The 19,479-nt window shown below is 42.5% G+C and overlaps 1 protein-coding gene across 1 annotated transcript in view; it reads right to left on the reverse strand.

The window, feature by feature from the left end:
• Positions 1-12,780, reverse strand: part of LOC147609949 (uncharacterized) — a 65,404-nt gene extending 52,624 nt beyond the window's left edge. Inside the window, exons 1-2 of the mRNA XM_086787198.1 lie at positions 11,991-12,780; positions 10,677-10,851 (exon numbers count right to left, since the gene is read on the reverse strand). Of these exons, the coding sequence (XP_086643324.1) occupies positions 10,677-10,851; positions 11,991-12,217 (402 nt within the window). The 5' untranslated portion in view covers positions 12,218-12,780. The remainder of the gene's footprint in view (positions 1-10,676; positions 10,852-11,990) is intronic.
• Positions 12,781-19,479: the final 6,699 nt, after the last annotated feature.

Raw genomic sequence — 19,479 nt, forward strand, 5'->3', positions numbered from 1 at the left:
TCATGGTGACAGGTCTGCTTCCAGAAAAATTTTGCCTTCTGAGTTGTCTCATGGAGAGACTATGCCATATGCAGGTAAGTCACATGCATCTGAGCTTCGAGTTCGTGGAGCACATGCCACCGTGCCCCATGAAGCTTCTTTGACGGCCCATGGAGCCCATGCAGACAGGGCTACCCCGTTGGATAAGCGGAAAAGAAAAAGAGAGGACCATGAGCCTCATGCCAGGAAGCTCAAGGAGTTCAAAGCAGGTGATAAATCTGTCAAATTTGATGTCTTTCATGGTGAACATGATGCTTCTAAGGTGTTAGCGTTTGTGGCACAGTTCGACATTGCTTTTAGCGATGAGGACTTTACAGAAAAGTCGAAGGTGCGCCATGCTAGCATGTTTCTGAAAGGGACTGCTGCCCATTGGTGGATCACTGAAAAGATCACCAAGGATCCCATCTCCACTTGGAAGGAATTCAAAGATAGATTTTATGCTCAGTTCTTGCCACCCAATGCAGAGCAAACTCTCACTCAAAAGTGGGATAGGCTGGAACAAAAAGATAATGAGAGTGTGCAACAGTATGTTAACAAATTTTGGAAAGTGTTGCTGGAAGTGACTCCCTTTATGCTAATCACTGAGGATGAAAGAAAGAGGAAGTTTCGTTCTGGATTGCAACCTGCTTATAGATCGGGTATTGAATTGCACCCAAAGCATACGTTGCAACAACTCACAGCTTCTGCTCTTGCCACAGAGCAATTGGTGCTCAAGATCAAGCAGGATCAAGGAGGTTCCAAGGCGAAGGACAAGGCTGCCCCAAATCAGCAAAAGGGCGGACAGCCATTTAAAAAGAACTTCCGGGAGCCTTACAAGGGTGGTAAAGCTGAAAATAACCCATCTAAAGAACAGGGCCCAAGAAAGAACAAATTTGGATTAACCCCGGAGCAAAGAGAGCAATATGCTAAGGATGGAAAATGCTTTTCTTGTGGTAGCAAAGACCACATGTTTCGGCAATGCCCAGATCGCAAACCAAAGCACGAGGACAAGCACACCAAAGCTAATGTACATGCAGTTCCTGATGTGCAAGGAAATACAGGTCATGATGCAAAAGAGCGAATGGTTTGCAAGGCTTGGGGGCAAATCAAGGATCAGCCCGCACTCTTCATGTTTGATGATTGTGCAACTGACAATTTCATCTCTATGCAAATGGCAGCTGCATTGGGTATTGAGGTTGAGCATATGGGACCTCAGATTGAAGCCGAAGCTGCATTTATTGGTAAAGAGGTGCAGGTTACCCCTTTGATAGGGAAGTTGCGCATCCATATACAGGGCTATCTTGATAATGAGCATTTCTTAGTTGCTCCTCTGAATGGATGTGATGTATTGTTGGGCAAGCCGTGGCACCATAGGCTTGAGCCCCGCAAAGACTACAAGTCTAATATGATTTCCTTTATGCATAAAGGCCGCATGCATTTTATTGATGCTGGCAAAGAAGGGGATTCCATCCCAGTTGTATCACACATCCAAATTAATAAAGCGATGAAAAAGAGTCTTTCAGCGTACTTGGTTTTTGTGCGTGATAGTCTTGTGCCAAATCATCAAAATGTGGATGCTATGTCTAATGATAGGCTGAATTTTCTTAATGCATTCAAAGACTGTTTTGCTGACTCGTTGCCAGGTGAATTACCTCCCCAAAGGCCCGAAGATCACCGCATAGATCTTGTGCCAGGTAGTTCTCCACCTAACAAACCCGCATACCGAGTAAGTGCTGCACAACAAGAAGAAATTATGAACCAGGTAAACAAGCTTTTAGAGAAAGGTTTGGTTCAGCCCAGTTCCTCACCTTACTGCTCTCCTGTGCTTCTAGTTCAAAAGAAGGACGGATCATTCCGTATGTGTGTGGACTATAGAGCTTTGAACAAGCTTACCATCAAGAACAGATTTCCTATTCCACGTATTGATGATATCTTGGATAAACTTGATGGCTCAGCTTGCTTTAGCAGACTTGATTTGAAGAGTGGTTATCACCAGATTCGCGTGGTGCCACAAGATGTCCATAAGACTGCATTCAGGACAGCCTTCGGATTATATGAATTCTTGGTAATGCCTTTTGGTCTCACCAATGCTCCTGCTACTTTTAATCGTATGATGGATAGGATATTCCGACCCCATCGCAAGTTTACAGGAGTCTTCTTTGATGATATCTTGGTTTTCTCCAAGAATGAGCAAGAACACAGAACTCATTTGGTCACAGTGTTCGAAGAGTTGCGGAAGCACAAACTTTTCGTCAATGCCAAGAAAAGTGAGTTTTTCCTTTCAGAGATTCATTATTTGGGACATATTGTATCCAAAGATGGAGTTACAATGGATCCTGCAAAGATAGAGACTATTCGGAATTGGCCCGAATTGCAAAACGTACATCAAGTACGTAGTTTTCTGGGATTATGTTCATACTACAGGCGTTTCATAAGGCATTTTGCTATGATTGCCACTCCTCTACATGATCTCACGAAGAAGAAAACTGTTTTCAAATGGACTTCAAAGGAACAGGATGCTTTCTTGCAGCTCAAGCATGCGATCATATGTGGTCCAGTATTGATTGTTCCTGACTTGCACAAGTCATTCGTGGTTGAATGTGATGCTTGTGGTGATTGCATAGGAGCTGTCCTAAATCAAGAAGGGCATGCAGTTGCATACGAGAGCCGTCGTTTGCATGATGCTGAGCTTCATATGGATATCTATGAGAAAGAGCTCTTGGCTGTAATTCATGCCTTAAAGATTTGGAAACATTACCTTCTTGGGGCTGAATTTGTAGTCAAGACAGATCATCAAAGCTTGAGATACTTTCTATCTCAAACTAAGCTTTCAGAGAAGCAGATGAGAATGGCAAATTTTCTTTCCATGTTTCATTTTCAGATTGTACATACTCCAGGAAAGAAAAATGTGGTGGCCGATGCACTATCTAGGAGGCCTTATATTGCTGCAGTCTCAGTGGCCTCTCATGGAGATCTATCTGCTATGAGAGATTTGTATCATTTGGATGCTGATTTTTGCCATATATGGACTGATTTGATGGCTGGTCATTCACATGCCTCTTATGTAATCAATGAGGGTTATCTCATGAAGGATAATTGCCTATGTGTGGTGAAGGATTTGCGTCCTAAGGTTATGGACGAATGTCACGCTCCACCATATGCTGGTCATCGAGGTATTATGCCTACTACTCACATGATTTAGAGGTATTTCTTTTGGCCAAGCATGCGTAAAGACATTGAGACTTATGTGCGTGCATGTATCACTTGCCAAAAAGTGAAATTTGACAGGCAAAAGTCTCCAGGTTTGCTTCAGCCATTGCCTATTCCCTCGCAACCTTGGGAAAGTATCACGATGGATTTTATTATGGATTTGCCTAGATCCCAGCATGGCAATGATGCTATTTGGACTATTGTGGACAGGTTTAGCAAGCAAGCTCACTTCTTGCCCGTCAAGAAAACCATCAAAGCTGATCATATGGTAAAGCTTTTTCTTGCTAATATTTTCAAGCATCATGGTATGCCTAAATCCATTGTTGGGGATAGAGATCCCAGGACTACAAGCCTATTTTGGAGGGCTTTGTTTGATAATATGGGTACTAAGCTTGAGTTTTCATCAGCTTATCATCCCCAAACGGATGGCCAAAGTGAAGCTGCGAATTCAGTTGTGTTGGATTTGTTGAAATGTTATGTGGCAGATCAAAAGAGTGCATGGGAGAAGTATCTTCCACTTGTTGAGTTTGCTTACAACAATACGATCCATGCTTCCACAGGAAAGGCTCCGTTTGAGATTATTTATGGCAGAGTGGTCTTGCCACCCATCCTTCGTACAAAGGATGAGATTTTTGCAGCTGATGAATATGTTCGTGACTTGGATGTTGCCTTTGGTCAGGTGCGGACAGCCATTGCAAGATCTCAGGATAAGCATAAAAAGGCTGCTGAAAAGCATAGAAGGGACATGGAAGTCAAAGAAGGTGATTGATCATTGGGTATTGCTGAAATTTGAGAAGGCTAGGCTTCGGAAGAGGCCAGGACGAGAAGGATCATATCCTAAGCTTTCTCCTCGCTATTATGGACCCTTCAAGGTGATTCAGAAGATCAATGAAGTGTCCTACAGGCTTGCTTTACCTAGTCATTGGAAGATTCACAATGCTTTTCATGTGAGTCTATTTCGGAAATATGTGGGGCCAGATCCTGATGAGCCTGTCACAGAAGATCCGCCAGAGATTGAAGAGCTTGAGGAGATCCTCCAGCCAGAACAGATTGTTTTTCACCAGGAGAGAAAGCTACCTGCAGGAAAGCTTTCCAGGAGATACCTTGTGAAGTTTAAGAATTATTTGCCTATTGATGCCAAATGGATAAATGAGGAATATTTTGCAGATTATCCGCAATTGTTGCAGGCATATCTTGAGGCTTTTCAGTTGAGGTCAACTCTTTAGAAGCCCGGGGGGATGTCACCAATTGGCCGACCATTTGGTCCATTCCTAGTTTTTGCGTCTCGTTCACTTGAGGCCAGGCCGGTGTCTCATGTGAAGAGGCCAGTATTTTGCTGACATGGACGGGAGCCAGACTAGTGCCACCCGTGTGTTAGTAGGATGGTGTCGTATGGACGGGAGCCAGATCAGTGCCACCCGTGTATGACCTGGACTGTGTTCGATCCATGGGACTGTCACGCCATGGAAGAGCCAGTATTCGTGCCGTGTTTTACCTATGGGACTGTCACACCATAGGGAAACTCCTGCCTGGAACTGTGTCTTACCTATGGGACTGTCACTCCATAGGAAGACCAGGATTTTATGTTTTTATGTCGTGCCAGTTTTGTGCCGACAGATATTTTGTACATGTTCCATGAACGGGAGATATGTCCATGTTACTATTTGCACATGCACACATATTTTGCATGTTTGAAACTGTTTTCGCATGACATGTATTTGTGTGTTTGCCTGCCTGACGTGTTACTTACTGAGCGGGGACGCCTGCCAGTGAGTCGTGAAGTCTGCCCTGTATTCTGACAAGTTTCAGTGCATGTGAACAGGTGGTAAGTATATGGTACATGTTGTTTTAATGTTTTATATTCTAACCCTTTGATTTATAAGGTTAGGTGTTCACACTTATTTAAAAGTGGGCACCCACTTTGGGGCCAAGGTGGGGAGCCCCACTTTTAAGTGAGTGTGGGGGTGGGCATGGTCACCTACCCCCACTAATCCCCCACATGCATGCGTGGGTATCACAAAGATTAACTCCACATTAATTTGATTTTTAAAAAAAAGCTCTCTCCATCAAACGTAGAACATCTCGCTTCACCCTTTGACGTTAAAAAAAAAAGAGCATCCGCTTCGTGGAGAACCAGCTGCCGGCGATCACCTCTCCCCCTGGCGCATGTTTATTTCATAAAGGCGAAGTATCCCCTGCTGCTAGCTGCGCCTGCCTCTCTACAGGCGGCTGAAAATTATTGCTGGTGGCTGCGTTGAATTCTGCAGGGGGCTGCTTATGCTGCTGCTGCCTGCGCCAAACTCTCTACAGGCGGCTGACTCTGCTGCTGGCTGCGCCTGACTCTCTACAGGCGACCCTCTGCTGCAGGCTACGCTGCTGCTCTTCACAGGCGGCTGACTATCTCTGCTGGCGACTGCACCATAGGCTGACGGCTGCCTACTCTACAGGCGGCTGTGTATGTTTTATCTCTAGCAAGGCTACGTTGCCTTTCTTGCTGCAGGCGACTGTGTGACCAGCTTCTGTGGGTTACTCCTCTTCTCCTGCAGGCGCCCACCCCTCTTCCCAAGCAGGCGATCCCTTCTCCATACAAGAGGCTGTGCATTCTATAAGGTGGCTGCACTTGTTGTAGCCAGGCGGCATCTTTCCTTATAGCAGGTTGCTTCTCCATACAAGCCAGGTCTCTATCCGCCCTTGCAAGTGGATACTTCTTCTCGCACAGCAGGTGGCTGTGATTTTCTTTTACGGTGGTACCTGCCTTGGTGGTTCACCACGAGGCGACTAAGTCTTCATCAAAGGAACTTCGCCTCTCCTGGGAGGCTTCTTCATACTTCGAGTATGGGTTTTCTATCAACCATTTACAAGTAAGTAATTTTCAGATTTGAGTAAAGTATTATATGTTTAAATCTGATAAGGGATTCATCCCTCTACGGCCACACCCGTTCGGTGCCGGGTTGTCCAAGCTGTATTGGCGAACCTCGGTCCAAAGGTGCTGAGATCGGGAGAGCCAGGCGTTAGTACGAGAGCGCCTGTTTGTGCGTGGTCTCGGAACACCAGTGAGGCGCTCTCCGCGGAGTCCAGTGAAAGCACAGGACCGTAGCGATTGGGCCACACTAGTGGTCGTTCTGCTTCGAGTTTCTACATCGAAATCCGAGCCTACTTGTTTGGTACTGTTTTCATATGTACATGGACATTATCTGGTTCTCAGAACCCATGGAGCATTGTATTCATTAAATACTCCCAATAAATATATCATATATTGAGGGGGGGGTCGGCCCGTTCCGGCCCCAGTGCTGGTGTCCATCTTTCCATTTCTGTTCATTTAAATTCAAGTTGTTTTAAAGTTGTCCATTTTAAACTTGTGGTTTTAAAGTTGTGCTATTAAGCGTGTGGGTGTCCAACGGAGTCCTTCCCACTTGACGGGATCGGTTTCATTGGCTTCATCGCTTGCAGCCAAAAGGTAACTTTTTCATCAGCGTTTCATTCCTACTTGGAGTTTGGATCTAGGCGGCCAGTTTTTTCACGACAGCAGCCCCTCTTTGGCTGCGTTTTCCTCTCCGGTGGACATTCCCCTTTGAAGAGGGGGATTGTGGTGGTTCGAGCTTTGGTGGCACCCTTGGTACCTGTGGAGGACACTTCTTCTTCTAAGATTGTGCATTTTTTTTTTCCCCTTGAGGATAGCCCAAGCTACAGTTCTTGTTGATGCCTTTCCCTCTTGCACCCTCTTACAGCATATTCCCAAGCCATGTGTGGCTGCCTTTTCTCTCTATATCAAATCTGCATTTTTTGCTTCCCTCTTCTGGTGGCCTCAAGGTTGGAGGTACAGTCGACGGAAGCTTCTGCGTTTTTTGCTACAAGGAGGATTTTTCGGGTGCTGTCCAGCCTCTTAGGGCTGCATTTTGGTGGGAGGAAGGGACCTACATCAGCGTTTTCTGATTTGGACAGTTTTTTTTTATGAGGTTTGGTCCTATTGGTTGGATCAATGATGATAGCTTCAGATTTGGCTCCCATACCACCAAGGTAGGATCAAAACGTACGTACGGATCCAATCCGTATCGTACGGGGATCCGTACGTACGGATCGATCCGTACGTTGTTTTTTCCGGCGTGCCTGCGTCTTGTGTCTGGACTCTGGAGGCCGTACGACCTCAACCTTCCGGTAGGGGCTAGCCGCCATGCTCTCTACTCTCTACAGTCACACTCTCTCTCTCTCTTCGCTACTATCGCCGGCCGCCTTCTCCCTGGGCCGCCGCCTGCTCACCGCCGCCTCGGTTCGCCTCTACCCTCACCGCCCCTGTTCGCTTCGCGCCTCCGTGCGTAGCCGCCCTCTCTGTTCGCCCCACTGGCGCCCAGTACGGTTGGCAATATAACTCACCCACCCTTGCTCAGGCCCCCAAGGCAGCAACATAACTCTCTCTCTCTCTCTCTCTCTCTCTCTCTCTCTCTCTCTCTCAGACTTAGCCCACCATCTGTGGACGACTCACTTGTGACAATGTGACTTGTCTTAAGTAATAAGTATTAAGTATTAAGTATGATTAACTTATTAAGTATGATTGACGACTTGTGATTCTAATTTCTCACTTTTGAATTAGTAGGTTTGTGACCTTGTTGTGTCTATTTCGAAAGTTTTATATGTCAATGTGGACATGGACTGAAATTTTATGTAGGTGGCTGAAATTTCTGAGATTTTATGTATTTTTACCAATGGTACGTATTTTTACGTACCTTAAAATTTTTTTCCGTACCAAACAACGTACAGTATGTATGGATCCGTACAGTACATAACGTTTGGTACCACCTTGCATACCACTTTCTTGTTATGTAACACACGAAAGCTCTGGGGGTCTTCTTTTAGCCCTAAACACCACTAAGAAATGCTCATGCAAAAACGCAGACAGAAGGGAGAGTAGAGAGAGAAAGAAATGCTGAAATTCAATATATTTCATATGGTACAAAAAGGTACCCTTCTACAGCCCTAGACTGCCTTCATACAAAAGGTGATAAACACCAAAATCTAGTCCTACTCTAAGGACCCCAAGGACCCATTCCATAAAGGAATGAATGAATACAATGATGAGCCTTGAGTGCCTTTTATAGGCCGTTTGGAATATTGAAGTGCTGCCAACCAATAGGACCAAATAAAGAAAACGTTGAAGTGCCCTCTACTAAACTTGATGACGGGATTCCAACCTGTTCTTGGATAACTGTCATCATCCCACTCTATTCCCAGAGTCCCTCTATCATCCATCCAACTCTGGCAACCCTTTTCACTAAACACCCGGCCTGGTCTCCAAAACCAGTCTGACTCTGAATAATATCTATGCACTTGTTCCCTCCAGTCCCCAATCCATTCCTGCCCTGACTTTGAACACTGTCTTAGTCTTCATTCCTGAGAAATGAGTTGGGCACTCACATCACCCCTTGGAGGATAATCCTCCCTTGGGACCGTTGCCCAAGAACCTATCTGGCTCACAGGACTGCCATCCCCTCGGGCTTTGTGGAACACCACCAACAAACCTCTTGGGAGCTCTTCCCGATTCTGTGTTCCTTGCTTCGTATCCGTGTACTTTCCTGTACCTTGGTCCTGTACACCATCATATGGGACTCAATCAGTGTTTAGCTTTGGTGAGCCTGATGCTCTGATACCAATGTAACACGCGGAGCAGTTGCTTTGTGACCTATATGGTGATGCCAGTGATCGACAGATGGTTTCTACTTCTGGGTGCTATGCAGCCAATGATCTTGTGGATACTTCTTTTGGAGATGTTCCTACAGCGAAGGATAGTGGGCTAGTTTTGCTCACTGAAAGAGTGCCTAGAGCGGAAGCAAAGGGACACTAGAATGTGCTGAACAGAGAGTGCAAGACAGAGAGAGATGTGGACGAAAGGATCATATGTACGAGAGATCAAAGCAAATCAACACAACATGAAACGGATGAATGAGTATGTATAATGGTGAATGAAATCATGCACAAAAGGCCCTCTAATGTGAGGTGACTCTGAGTAGAAGACCGGCACAGAAGCACATATGAGGTCTAAGCTAAGCACAGTCAGTGACAAAGGCTCGAGTCAATGTGAGGCAAAGGCACTCCGTGACATGGTCGGTGTCAAAGGCTCGCATCGGTGGATGCAAAGGCACTCCGAAGTGGTAGATATCTGTAATGGGCAGCGGAAGGTGAAGTGGTGCAGGCTCTGGTGACAAGGGTGCTGCAGTACCTAAGGGGTGGAGAATAGCACAAAGGGCTGCCATCCCGAGTGGTGCAGGCTCTGGTGATGAGGGTGCCCCAATGTTTCATGCTCATGCGAAGCACATTGAGATGCATTATGTCAAGGAGAGGCTCCATGCATGAGATCAGCTTGGTTTGTCTCTACACGTGACTATGTGGCAGATTTGTTCACGAAGGCTCTTCCTCATGAAAAGCTCAAAGCTTTCCACAAAGCTTTAAGCTTATAGCCTTTTGGGGATTGATCAACCATATAAAGATGCCTAACCCCAAGCTACGGTTAACCTAACCTGAAGTTCATAACCCAGATTAGCCTTGGGACATAACACCTTGCATCTCCTCTTCCTTGTGCTGAGACCAAGGCCATTTCTTCAAGTAACGTTTTTGGATAGAGATTGGGATCTGAACATGAAGGCTGCCGACATTCTGTCATAGTCTACAATATGGCTTGACAACCAGCTACAAAAACTGGACACTTCTCTTCTCTTGGCGCCTTTTTTTTCCCTCCAATGCTGTATAAAAAGGCCTCTACCTTGCTCCGGTGCTTGCCCATTGTCCTGCTGTAATCCAGCTGGAGAAGAGCAAATGTGGTCTGTACATCATGTCTTCTCCCAGACGGCCTCTTTCCTCTCATGAACCAATTTTTATAATGCAGAGACTTATCATTTATTAAAGCACTACAGGTCACAGCAGCCAGCATATCATCCAACCCCCCACTGGTTGAGGTGCATGCCACAAAGACATCACATTGCTTGTCAAAGTAAATCAAAAACGTCCACTCTTAGTACATCATTCACAAAAAGACTTATCATTTATTAAAGCACTACAGGTCACAGCAGCCAGCATGTCATCCAACCCCCCATTGGTTGAGGTGCATGCCACAAAGACATCACATTGCTTGTCAAAGTAAATCAAAAACGTCCACTCTTACTACATTGGTTGAGGTGCATGCCACAAAGACATCACATTGCTTGTCAAAGTAAATCAAAAACGTCCACTCTTACTACATCATTCACAAAAAACATGGAACCGTATTGATATTCGTTGGACCATCTTAATACTCCTATCCCACCATTACTCGACGATAGTTGATATTTTAAATTTTTCCCATCCCTTTTGCTATCAAAGAAAGTTCTCAAGAGTTCAACAATGCATAACAAAGAGCTGTCAAATGCTTCACACTCTCATTGATAGCATTTTGTAGAGCAGCTAAAGCTTAGAAAAGGCACCTCTCCAAATGCTCCTCGCCCGATTATCGTCAAAAGATCAAAGTCATCCACTCCCATCTTCCGTCTCTGCAACCGCATGTACTCAGTTTCTTTTCTCTCCAAATCCTTGAGAAAATTGCTTTGTTCCTCCTCTGTAACATCTGCGTCTGCAAGTTTTTTCTCTAGTATATTGCGTCTGAAAAAGTCAAATTACACATCCCGAATGAGTTCTACTAGGCAAGTATTCATGTCACCAACATAGATTGTGAAAAACACTACCATGCAAAGGAGGCATGGCCTGAAATTGCCTGAATTTTAGATCTAGATCTACCAGTGTTTGAGAAGCTACACGCGTAGTCAATAGTAAATACAATGGTACGACTCACATGACAGTAGATAAAGACTGGGTGAAAATTGGTAGAATAAAACTTGAGTAGCTTACTTAGGCGGAATTCACAAAGGGCAACACCCATCATTCAATTGGGCATCCTTTGGAGGCTGGATGGGTTTCTAGATAAGTTGGCCTGGATTTACAAAGGGCAACCCCGTCACAATCACCACCAAAAGGCTGGAGAAGTGGCGTGGGATTCACAAACAGGGACCCCTGTCCCAGATTGCCATTCAATCAGGCAGCCTCCGAGGGCCCTATTCAGATTACAACAAATCGTGTCAAGAAAAAAGTCCCATGCGCCCTCATCTAAAGTCACCCTTAATTATCCTCCATCTTGCTTGTGAGTGGAGGACCAAAAGAAACTGCTCGCAAACATCTGAGCATTTTGGTAGGTTGTGACTGCACAACAATTAGGTTTGACCTGCTCTTGATCTGCAGCTTGTGCGACCATTATAAGAGAATGAAACTATTATGTTTGGGCTGCTCTTGATTTTTCGCTTGTTGTAAACAGTGTTGGGAGGAAATTTCGATACCTGGTCAAGTGATGTGTTTAGCTTACTTATACGTCCTTCTCTTGCCCATCAATATCTAAGGCTGGTTAGATATTAGCGCTGCCAGTGATCAACGAGCCTAACCTTGCCGCAGGTCACATGGACGGGCAAGATCTGCACATCACTTGAACGGGCAATCTTGTCCATCCAACTGCCCACCAGTCCCATGGGCGGGGAATGCTCTGGGGACAGCCTTAGAACAAGAGTTTTAATTAAGCTAGATAAGTAGTTAAGAAGAAAGCATGCATATAAGGTAGATTAGTTAAACCAAGAAGAAAGCATACAAAAGAAACCAAGAAGTAGATCGTGGGATAGCAAAACTCCTGAATGAAGGTTTCCATAATTACAAATTGGCACAGGAAATGAACGAAAGGCATCAAAGGCAGTAGTTACCTTTCTCGGCGTTCCTGCAAGATTTTCATTTGAGACTTGTAGTGATTCTCAATGTGCTGCTTGGCTGCAGCGACTTTCTGCTTGGTGATGTTGGAAGGCGCCTCTTCCTCCACCACAGTCTTGGAACCATCTCGGTCGCTTTCAGAGCCCTGCGAGTCTTTCTTCTTACCTAGCGAAGTCTTCGTTCTCTGCTGAAATCTCTGAAACCAGCTCCTGGAGTCTTCCATTGGACCTCACGCAAGAATAGGGTTTGATGGAAGTTAAAGAGGAGAGGAGAGAGGAGAGAATGCCTGGTATGCGGTTGAGCGCAATGAGCGCGGCCGATCGGGGGCCATAACCGGCAACGCGAAACTAGGGACCCGCAGCTGTGCACAGCGATCCAAGCTGGAGGCAGCAGGAAGATAAGACAGGAAGCAGGGTTTCGAACTGAGGAAAGGCGATGTCAGCTAGGGAAAGAAGGGAAAACTCTGACGAAAACGGGCCAGACGAAGGCAGAGGGGTACTGGCAGGAGGGTGGGGTTTCGAGGTTGGCAAAGAGATGGAAGCTGAGGGGGGGAAGGGGAACAGGGAAATTAGGGTTTGGGAAACAGCACGGAGATATGGAAGACCTAGGCAGAGAGCTATGAAGAACGCGGGGGGGACGAAGAAAGTCGGAAGAAACCGAGTGAAGGCTAATGTTCCTTAAATTTTGCCGGTTCTTTTCTTGCCGGCAGCCGCCTTGGTCGTCGTCCTTTCGTGCCCGGCGCATCGGCAGAAGGGTGTGGTCACGCACGCTAGTACTCCACGAGAGAAAGGTCCCCATTGTGCCTCTCAAGTCTAATGCATCCACTCTGCCCCAAACTCGCCTAATGTGTGCATCCAAACAGTAGGCTTGATTTTTTACGACCCCTGTCATGCCCCTTTTTTGGCATTTTGACTATCAAATACTGATAAAATTTGAGTTCTCCTATGATAAGTTACATAGAAACTGGTCTTGAAAAAACTTGCATTGAGCACTGCGTCATTCTCACTTGCAAAAGTCTAAACCCATCCTCCTCTTCATACGTGTGCGTTTGAACTCCATCCCAACTCAAAGGCAACCTCAACTGGCCACTCAATCACTCCATCTTGAGCAACCTCACCTAACTGCTCAATAGGGTGGGCCTATTGGCATACCACCTCTAAAGTCTAAACGTAACCTTAACTGTTCGTCCTCTAGAGAGGGTGGCATGCCAAGATGCCTTCTCCTACATCATAAGAATTACAGCCAAAGGTTTCTTTGTGTTGCCTAGGTTGACCATGGGATATGGTTAGGGTGGCTTCACGTAGCCTTTCTGGAGTCTAGAGTAGGCCCGCACTACGTTTAAAGTGTGTTATTATTTCATGGGCAACTAGCTATGTCTACAATGCCAGTGATCTCGTCTAACCCTCGATTGAATTTAAAAAGCAACCCCAATATGTTCTACCCACAATGGCTTTTCGCCCTCAAAATTATTTAACAACAAATAATACTATGATTTGAATTAGAGCCTCAATGAGACCAAAAATAAAAGGAAACCATTTTGCATCTTGCCTATGATATATGGTATATGGTATATGCTATTTGCCTCCTTGCATGTGGGCAACATAATCTATCAAGCTATATTTTTTGCTGGCATTAATTCAACTAAAACAACATTGAATGTGTATGAAATCTAAGAATGTCACAAGTAAGTTAGATCCTCATGTAGCCTTGCTCAAGCCTTGCCAATTTTATGCGTGCTTAGTGTAATTATGGCCACCTTAGCACATTATTAATATCCTTTTTAACATATGTGCTTTTAACATAACAAGTCATGTAGTAAATCCATGTTACGCATTATGATAACTTTGACTTTTGTTGCAAGCAATATCATTTGTTTGGTTTAAAATGGGCCTTCAAGGTGTTTTTCATATGCCCTGGAATCACCCTTGCATAAAACTTGCAAAACAACAAAGGGACAAACATGGATTTATTTTCTATAGAGATCACAAACATATCTTCTAAAGTAGTTTTAGGACATCTCACTCCTTAATTTGTTCATGGCTTCAACATTTATTCCCACATAGCCCAAAGAACAAGAATGAGGATATTCCCTAGCAAAATGGATGAGCAACAAGCCATTAAATGCCCCCATTCCTTCCTAGGTTTTGTAGCACCCTCGTGTAAACCTATTATTTCTACCATTTTCACATAGTGCTATATCTATGCCTTTGTGTCATTATCACCACACTCTTCTTAAACTTTCAATTTGTGATGTAAAAATGAGTTAAAATATTGCCATGTAAATGCATGGTAGCTCCTTGTTAGCATTAGTTAAGTTGCTTGAGAGTTCCCTACCCTTATAAGTCATTACATTCTAACACAAAAGGAGGACATTATTATCATTGTAACTGAAATCCATTTAAGCATGTGTTTAAGTCTAGCCATGATTAGTATGACTACAATTATGGATAAGATACATACAGTGCACGAAACCATACACATTGACCTACAAGAGTACATACTAGAACCATGCATGCTGAGTGGTGTTTTAATCTTCTTCTTTGTGTCATCGTGAGTGATATGTACAGATGCGGGGAACCATCCACATTAACCTACAAGAGTACATAGTAGAACCATGTATGTTGGGTGATGTTTTAATCTCCTTCTTTGTGTCATTGTGATATGCACAAATGCTTAAGATGTCCTCATTAAACCACATGACAACAATTTGCACCTATGCATCTGCAAAAGCCTGAATAAAGCCCCAATAAGATGGCCTCATTAAACCACATGACACAACTTATGTAGCTGTGCATCTGTGAAAGCCTATGCAAGGCCTCAATAAGTGCTTATTTTAATTAAATACCAAAGCCACACATGATGACAACTTGTGTGCCAATGCATCTACAAAAAGCCTAAACAAGGCCCAATAAGTGATTATTTTCGTTAAATACCAAAGCTACACATGGATGTCAAGTTGACGCAAGAAAATATGCCAAAGACGGATCATTTTATGAAATTATTAGGTGAGGTACATATGCCTACAACATTACACTCCTTAGCATCAAATGCACTCTCTTAAATGCATAATCGACGTGATAACCAAGGGTGATTCACTTTCTTGGTGTCCATAACAAGTGGGTTCACGGAAGGGGTAGTTTAACCACCATTGATTTACTCAAGAGGCTTGTCTTTCATTGTATTTAATGTAAAAAATATACATGGGTTCACTTTCTAGGTCTCTTTAACACATGGGTTCACAAAAGTGGGTAGTTTAACCACCATTGATTTACTAAAGAGGCTTTTCTTTCATTGTATTTAAACAAACATTCACAATATTTCTTAAGGGTTTAAGGGTTATATTTCCTTACAAGTGAACCGTAGTCATGTCTTTCCTTTATGATTTACTAAAGAGGCTTTTCTTTCCATTGATTTACTAAAGAGGCTTTTCTTTCATTGTATTTAAAGAGGCTTTTCTTTCATTGTATTAATTAATGTAAAATCACATGTAAACAAACATTCACAATATTTCTTAAGGGTTTAAGGGTCATATTTCCTTACAAGTGAACCGCAGTCGTGTCTTTCCTTTATGACCATTTACCTTGCTCACCCTTGCTTCCATACCTAACTAGCAAGGTAAAATTGTTGCTTCATCTTCTTGTATCTTATCCTTCATAAAAATAATATCTTATACCCAGGGTTTTGTTTTCATTGTCAACAACCCTTGAAAGTTTATCTCCTATGTGTGAGTGTGTGTGTGTGTGTGTGAATGCATGCTCATATGTGTATAAATATATGAAAATGTCATAAAGGTGTGCATAGCAAGTCAACAATTGTGTTGGACTTAGAAAAAGGAAGATTTTGAAGTTTGGAAAAGAAAACCATACTTTTATGCGCAAAAAATGTTCATATCTTGGCACATCACACAACAAGACACCCAATAGATTTTCTTGTAGCTCATCAATGTTTATAGAACGACTTTGAAAGCTTTTATCTCTTTTTCAATCATATCATGGATATGGTGTGGCATCAAATTTTTTTGCTTTTTAGCCAAAAGTGAACCTTCTGGGAGCTTTCTGTGTCTTTGCATCATAACCTTTTGTCAATGACAAACTTTTTGTTTCTTCAAAAAAGGGATAAAAAGTGAAGGACTTAGTTTTCTAGGACTTGACATCATATTTAAAGCGAAATTGCCTTGACTTGGCTTCATATTACAAATGCTTAAATATTCTCAAAATTTTTAAGATATGGCTAAGTAAAAAATTTGAACTCTTAAATATTCTCAAATTTTTTGAGATATGACTAAGTAAATTTTTTTAGATATGACTACGTAAAAATATTAAACTTGTAATTCTTTATTGGATTTCTATTAAAAATAGAGACATGCTCAAATGGATTAAAGAAATTGTGAATTCCCGTTGTTGATTTATTGAAATAGCAAGAAAAGTCACTACACAAGATTTAGACAATAAAGTGCACAATTAATCCATTTAGTAATTAAGTAAACATTAGTTTATAATTATACACACATTAATTTGTTACAACATGGTTCAAAACTTAACACCATCACATTCATTTTAAAAAATGACTATGTTATAACAAAAATCACACTATACCCCAATTTTTAAAAATTTTTAAAGTACTTCCACAAAGTAATATCCACCATACCCATAAGTTATAACAAAAGTCACACTATATTCAATTAACTTAAAGTTGCAAAGTACTTTTACAAAATAATACCCACTTGAAAAAATAATACCCACTTGAAAAAATCATCAAGAAGTACATGTAACAAAGCACTATTGAATTATTAATACATCGAAGAAGTACATTTTACAACCACTATTGAATTATTAATCCTTCGAAGAAGTACATTTTACAACCACTATTGAATTATTAATCCTTCGAAGAAGTACATTTTACAACCACTATTGAATTATTAATCCTTCGAAGAAGTACATGTAATAACCACTATTGAATTATTAATCCTTCGAAGAAGTACATGTAATAACCACTATTGAATTTAATAAGAATTTCTTATTACCAAAAACATTATCAATAGCATCATCCAATTCAAGGCTCATAATTACCATACATCCTTGGATACTAACAAGTCATCTTATACTTTTATAAAGTAGAGATGACATAAAGAACTCATTGCTTATAATGTCAGGAAAAAGAAAGGACAACATACCGATTTATATAATAGAAGAACCTATGCTAACATATTTAAAAAAGTTTATTGAATACTCGTAGTTCGTATAAGCTACGCCATGGTGCAAAGTATCATATGCAGTATTACAAAGGCATGTGCGAATAGATCAATGCAATAGTGTAAAGGCATGTGCAGTAATGATTTAGTGCTATTAGTAGGTATGTTCCAACAATAGAGAAGTGTTCAATCCACGAGGCATATATAGGTGTGTATCATGTGTAAAACTGACTCTATGACTATGTATAGGAGTACCACAAAGATATGTGATGCTGTAAAGAGCCACATGCAACATGCATTTACACTTCGGCCTTCATCTAAGCTTTCTTTTTATGTTTTTACGATGTTCTTGCCAGCAATATTTATAAATACCATTGATACTGGCATAGGAGTAGTGAGTTGCACCTATTCCCTTTAAATTTTATCTATTAAGGCTTTTTCAGCTAACTCAGTTACATCCATAGCTAGGGATGTTTATTAGCCATTGAAGCATTTTGCCTCTGCATTATGTGAGATTTTTACCACGTCTACATGTGGCATATGCATGGCACTTGTTAAGGAAACCCTACCCTAACGTGTTGTGGGAAGTTGCCTATCCGCCAAGCTCGAGCTAGGCTCAAGAGCTCCATCGTAGAGCCGCTCATTACCACCGTCCTCCTGCACTTGTTGTCACACCGAGGCAATTGCTCTAATCTAGGCAAGTGATGCAAGCTCTCTCACGAAGATCGTGTGGGATCTCTGTGGAAGAGGATCACGTTGGTTAGCCTAATCACTCAAGAAAGAGAGAGAGAGAGAGAGAGAGAGAGAGAGAGAGAGAGAGGAAGCAAGAGGGAACACGTTATTAGCAAGAGAGAGAGAGGAAGCAAGAGGGAACACGTTATTAGCACTAATCATATCCCAAACCCTAATCCTAAGCACACCACACATGCTAGATTAGAGTTGCAAGAGAGAGGGATAGAGAGAGAACACTCCAATTCTATTGCACAAATGGGACAATGAGTATGGTTTGGCCAACTGATCAAGATCCTCTTATCTATCCTTTGAAGCTCAATACTTGGGAGCGTCTTTAGGGTGTTTCCCTTATCAAATGACAAGATTTACAATATAGCACAAGCGCCCATAACATAAGTGTGCGGATATAGTTGTCATAGGAATGTGTTAACTAATATGTGGTTAACATACTCCCCTTCCTAAAGCCGATCGCGTCCTCATGATCGGTGAGGAGTTGTCGAGGCATGTGGGGAAGTGTTGCACTTAGTTGGTTCTCCTGTCTCTTCGAAAATAAGAAGGGGTGGGAAAGTTAATAAGATGGAAAGAAGTTAGTGGAGTACTAGCGATTAAGTATCCAGCGAGTCTGATGGGCTCTTATGAGTTTGCTTTTTTGTATGTGCCCAATAGTACTCTTTATTTTATTTTTTGTGTTTTTTTTTAATCACCTTTGTGACGGGACATCCTCATTAGAGGAGTCAAAGTACTTGAATGAGTAGACTAGCACATAATACTTAATGACCAGTATTCAAGTGGTAGGTGGTATGATTAAAGAGGAGTAAGTAAAACAATGGGGTTAGTAAGGAAGTGGCGAGGGGGAAGTTTCGGAGAGACAAGGAGGCAACACAGATGGAGACTGCTTGTGCTCCGAGATGCTATATGTTGAGCGATGTTCATGAAGCTCTAGCATCTTTGTCAAGACACCGTGGATCTTGTGGATGTTGAGTCATCAGGTTGCAATGTTCTCTCTTTTTCTTTTATACTTTGTCTTCTTTTGGCATTGGAGATCTAGGATCCTATGTTGATAGGAGTGGTAGTCGATGTCGAGGATCCATAGGTGTTGAGCCGAATTATAAGATCAAAAGGGGAGGTTCTTACACTTGTACACCTCAAAAGCTGGAGGGAGGAATCTTACATCCTACCCCACTTAAAAAACGCGAGATATTCTCATCTCGCAAAATTAGAGGATAACTCTTTTCCTTAAGATCCAACTGATTCTGGGGTTCCTTATAGTTTGGTGAACCCAACAGAATCCTGGGATAAAGATCCCTTATATAGAACTCATCATTAGATAACAATTCACTCAGATTATAACATTCAAATCCTTATCATAATAATGGTCCATTAGATCGAACTTTCTATCTGAACAGTCCTCCGTGGGAATTTTCAATTATACAGATTTGCTGAAGTCATTAACGTCATTCCAATTATGAACATCATCACAGGGACTCGTCCCATTCATCCTCATTATGGTTTTGCTCAGCTTATTACATTTCAATCAAAATTCAGGAATCATTATCTTTTAA

Source organism: Cibotium barometz, chromosome 50, assembly GCF_041138505.1.
Source record: "Cibotium barometz isolate CiBa-2024 chromosome 50, ASM4113850v1, whole genome shotgun sequence".
Lineage (NCBI taxonomy): Eukaryota > Viridiplantae > Streptophyta > Polypodiopsida > Cyatheales > Cibotiaceae > Cibotium > Cibotium barometz.